The 4,291-nt window shown below is 41.5% G+C and overlaps 2 protein-coding genes across 2 annotated transcripts; one reads left to right on the forward strand and one right to left on the reverse strand.

Annotated features, from left to right (window-relative positions):
* Positions 1-864: 864 nt before the first annotated feature.
* On the reverse strand, positions 865-2,319 carry PHALS_12967 (serine protease family; the record flags this gene model as incomplete). Its single annotated transcript, XM_024728626.1, has 1 exon — positions 865-2,319. One exon carries the CDS (start codon positions 2,317-2,319, stop codon positions 865-867), a length of 1,455 nt encoding a protein of 484 aa, XP_024579084.1.
* Positions 2,320-2,963: 644 nt separating this feature from the next.
* PHALS_12968 (ubiquinone menaquinone biosynthesis methyltransferase) lies at positions 2,964-3,893 on the forward strand (the record flags this gene model as incomplete). The annotated part of the gene is made up of 1 exon (XM_024728627.1): positions 2,964-3,893. The coding sequence occupies one exon, from the start codon at positions 2,964-2,966 to the stop codon at positions 3,891-3,893; it is 930 nt and encodes a 309-aa protein (XP_024579085.1).
* Positions 3,894-4,291: the final 398 nt, after the last annotated feature.

Consider the following 4,291-nt stretch of genomic DNA (forward strand, 5'->3'; position numbering starts at 1 on the left):
CATGTATTTCTTAGAGTTGTAACTGTAACTTTAAAATATATTTTTCCATCGCTCAGGAGCTTTTACAGATTTTTTTTATTTTGATCAAATAGTTTTGATTTTTAAACTATCACTAGGGTTTGTAGGTATTGCTTTGGGGTAGATGGTTTTGTAAACACTAAATACACAAAGCTCGACTAAATTTTTATAAATTAGCGCAACACCTTGACAAGATCTATTGACGAACGCGAAACAGTCGCCATTATAAATATGTATGGGTGAGATTCAAACTTTGTGAAATATATTCGAGATACAGCCAGTCAGCTTTTCAAACAGTCTATTTTTCAACGGCTATAGGAATTGTTATGGGCTGATTAATTGTAGTGACGTTTCCTCCCTTTTTCAGCTCGCGATCTGCCTCAAAGACCGTTAAAAGATCGTGCCAACGTTCGGCTGGTGAATAGACTGGGATTTAATTCTCAAAGACCGTTGAAAACGAGCTTGTACTTATTAAAATACCCAGATACATTATTTGTGTCAGAAATTGACCTGAGCTTTTGCGCCCTCAGATATTGGAAAATTCTCCAGTGATCGTGTTTAGGATGAGTCTTCATTATTGCTGCGTCGCTCATTTACACTACATGACTATATCTTCGGGTGCTCACATTTAGGTACATTAAACTTTACTTTGTTGTAAAATAGACCCTATACATTTTTTTGAGCACTTTAATATAGAAAGCACTAATGTAGAATATCGATATATATATACCAATATATACTCACCTCTTTCATTGCAAGATTTGAACGATATTGAAAACTATTTTAAAGCTACAAGTAAAGCTAAACATACGATTGACATTTTGTACGATACATAAATCCATCTTCTTAAATTGCAAGAGCAGCCTTCACAGCTTTTTCAGCATTGATACGACCGTATCCATACTGATTATTCGGAAATACGGTGTCTGAGGTTCCACCACATGTCAATGCAGCTTTTGGCAGCGTTTGGTCCGTTGAATTAATCAGCACAGTCTTAACAGCGTCAAAGTTCAAGCCAGGACGAGCACTTAGAATCAACGCAATTGTACCCGCGAGGTGGGGTGCAGCCATACTCGTTCCTGAAATACTTCTATACTCCGAATTGTCATTATTCCAAGCGGATCGAATGCTCACTCCAGGGCCAACAAAATCAGGCTTGATGTTACCGTTAGTAGCTGGACCTAGACTGCTGAACGTGGCTAGATTGTCATTCTTATCAGTCGCTCCTACTGAAAAGACCTTAGATGAATCGCTTGGGGACGCAATCGAACCACATCCTGATGTGCCTGAGTTGCCGGCTGAGAATACGGGAATGATACGAGCTGCATGCCAAGCATCTAAACTTGACTGAAAATAATTCGGGTCTTGGCCACCTCCCCAACTATTGCTCACAATGTGTGGAGCCTTTGAGGGGTCGCAATTGTTACCACTCGTGTCTGTTGGACACAACATGAATTGTGCACATGCCGTCAATAAAGATAGGGAGCAACTTCTCGGTCCACAACCCTTGCAGGCCAACCACTTTGCACCAGGTGCGACCCCCACTCCTTTTCCTCCTACAGCTGTGGCCATTGTGTGCGTTCCGTGGCCACTTGCATCAAAAGGAGTCACAGTCCTTTGTCGAGGATCAAACCAGCCGTGCGAACCAACCCAGTTATTGATCAGACTCTCATGACTACTGCGTACACCAGTATCGATGTTTCCAATAACGACATTCTGACCAATGTTTTTTGAAGACCAAACATTCGGTGCTCTGATTTTTGTGACACCCCATTCCGCAGATGCAGTGTCATTCGCTAAGTCGGCCGCACACTTTGTTGAGTCTTGATTGACAATGATGTCATAGACAATTTCTTTCACCGCCAGGAGGCCATGTATCTGCTGAACCAATTTCAAAGGACAATCTTTGACTTCAATCGTGTTGCTGATCCAATTGCTTCGAAATTGATAGCCCTCTGCTGTAAGGACTCGCATTACTGAATTTTGTGTCCGACGTGCGTGCTGTTTGAGAGCGTAAACTATGTTTCGAATGTTTGCAACTCGCTCAGCCTCTGTCCAAATTGCATTACTGGTGTTGGCAGCAGCAGCGATGACAGATTTTGTATCCTCATTCATGATGATAACGAGTCGGTTTGGGTCGTACAAGTTGCTCACAACCTTGACCAGCGGAGAAATTAATCTTGGTGCCACACCTGTGACAGAATCCACAATATCCGAAATGAAGGCATTCTGAGCACCCGACACAGCAAACATGTGCGTGGCTGCGGTCAATATGAACGTTGCAAATTTAAGTCGCATCATAATTTGCGGCTTTTTTTGTGACTTGAAGGTCGAGTCGATGTGAATCGCAACAGGCAGCTCAGTAGAAGGTGGAAGGTGTATTTGAAAATGAACACGAAAAAGTGGTCTTTGAAAATATGATAGAAGCAGTGCACCATCGTGGTTGCACTTGCTTCTTGGAGTTTTTGGTGGTGTTAGAAGGTGATCACTTTCCCCACGACGCTCGCTCTTATGGTGTAGCAAACGATCAAGCTTTTCATCCACTTCTCATGCTCTCAAAGCCACCCCATCGAAAAAAAGTCTAGTAGGAATGCAGCGTCTACAACAATTATAAAGATATCATTAGTAGAAAGTAAAGAGGTAACTGTGCTTGTAAGTAAATAATGGTAGCTACGTGCCTCTTCACCAACTTGTCGGGAAGGATATTGTTTTCTGGACTGAAGAATCTGACAGATAAGTAGTATATCCAATGAAACTGGATATGACTCAGAAATTGCCGAAACCATATTTCTTGACTTTATATAATTGTGTCAATTTTTTCTCTTTTTGCCCAAGAGAAATATATTAATTGAGGCAGCATAGTACTGACACATCATATCTATCGATAGTATTAAGATGACACAGAATGATTAGACTACGATACCGCCTTTTCACAGTCCAACCTCATGGAAAAGTCTTTCACTAACGCCAATTGGTCGGCACATGCCAAGACATATAGTTCAGTATTCATATCACTAACCCATCGTTGGGCTGTGGATTCACTTCAGATTGCACATCATACAATTCTGCACAAACTTCAGCAACACGAAGCCAAAAACTCTACCACACCGTTTCACTTTTTGGACGTTGGATGTGGCCCAGGAGTACTGAGCTTTGAGTTTGCACGACGGTATCTGACAATTCCGACAAAGATTTGCATTACAGCCTCCGACTTATCTGATGGGATGTTGCAACAAGTGAGAGACAATCTTAAGGAAGATCCAACGCTATTTCCATTCGCATCAAAGTTTAGTACGTTACAGAGCAATGGGTTAATGCTAGAGGAAGTAAATGATTCATCGGTTGACATAATTGGATCCAACTTTGGCCTGGGAATTTTTCCAGATCGTGTAAAAGGTTGGGCAACAGCACGTCGAGTGTTAAAAGAGGATGGATTGCTAGTCATCACGACGTGGAGTGAACAAAGCTCCCAAATGGTCTGGTTTGATCAGCTGACTGAAATGTTTAATATTATTGATGGTGAAGGAGAACCGCTGGAGCGGCCATCGTTGACCGCAGGCACGGATCAATTGAGGGTGTCGAAGGAGCTAAGAGAGGCTGGATTTCGAAACGTGAAGGTGTTTTCAACTACCCATACCATTGTATTTGACGATCCGAAAGCAATTATACAGGCAAATATGAACAATCCGGCTACTATCAAGTTTCTAGAAAGATTGACGAAGGAACAGATAGAACAAACGTTGACTGAGATGTTAGAGAAGGATGCTCAGAAGAACTTTTACCAAGAGGAAGAAGAAACGGAAATCGCATCCACTGACCACAGTCTACCGCGCTTAATTCCGTTTATCGGATTCACTATTCTTGCTTGGAAGTAATGTTGATGATGCTGAAGAGCTGACTCAGTATACACTTACTGTATAGTAGTTGACATTGCCGTCAAATTACTATATATACTGCATGCTGTGATACCCGATGGCTGACATTGACAGATTATCTTAATGCGAAAGAAATTGTTTTGATATCTCAAACAAGCGATAGGGGAACTCGTTAGAGTAAGATACTGACTTTAGAAATGCTATTATTTGAAAGCACACATTAACTCGCAGCGATATCTCGTCCTAGATGATACCCAGCAATTAAAGTACTGTGATTTAAAATCAATGGTTTTGTTATCGAGTACTACTAGTAGTATAAGGTATTAATATTCTGGATTGTATGATGAGTTACGTCCCCCCTTTTTAGGGGTCGTGTAAGCCATGTCAAGCACGTGCTG

Source organism: Plasmopara halstedii (genome assembly GCF_900000015.1).
Source record: "Plasmopara halstedii genome assembly, contig: Scaffold_650, whole genome shotgun sequence".
Lineage (NCBI taxonomy): Eukaryota > Oomycota > Peronosporomycetes > Peronosporales > Peronosporaceae > Plasmopara > Plasmopara halstedii.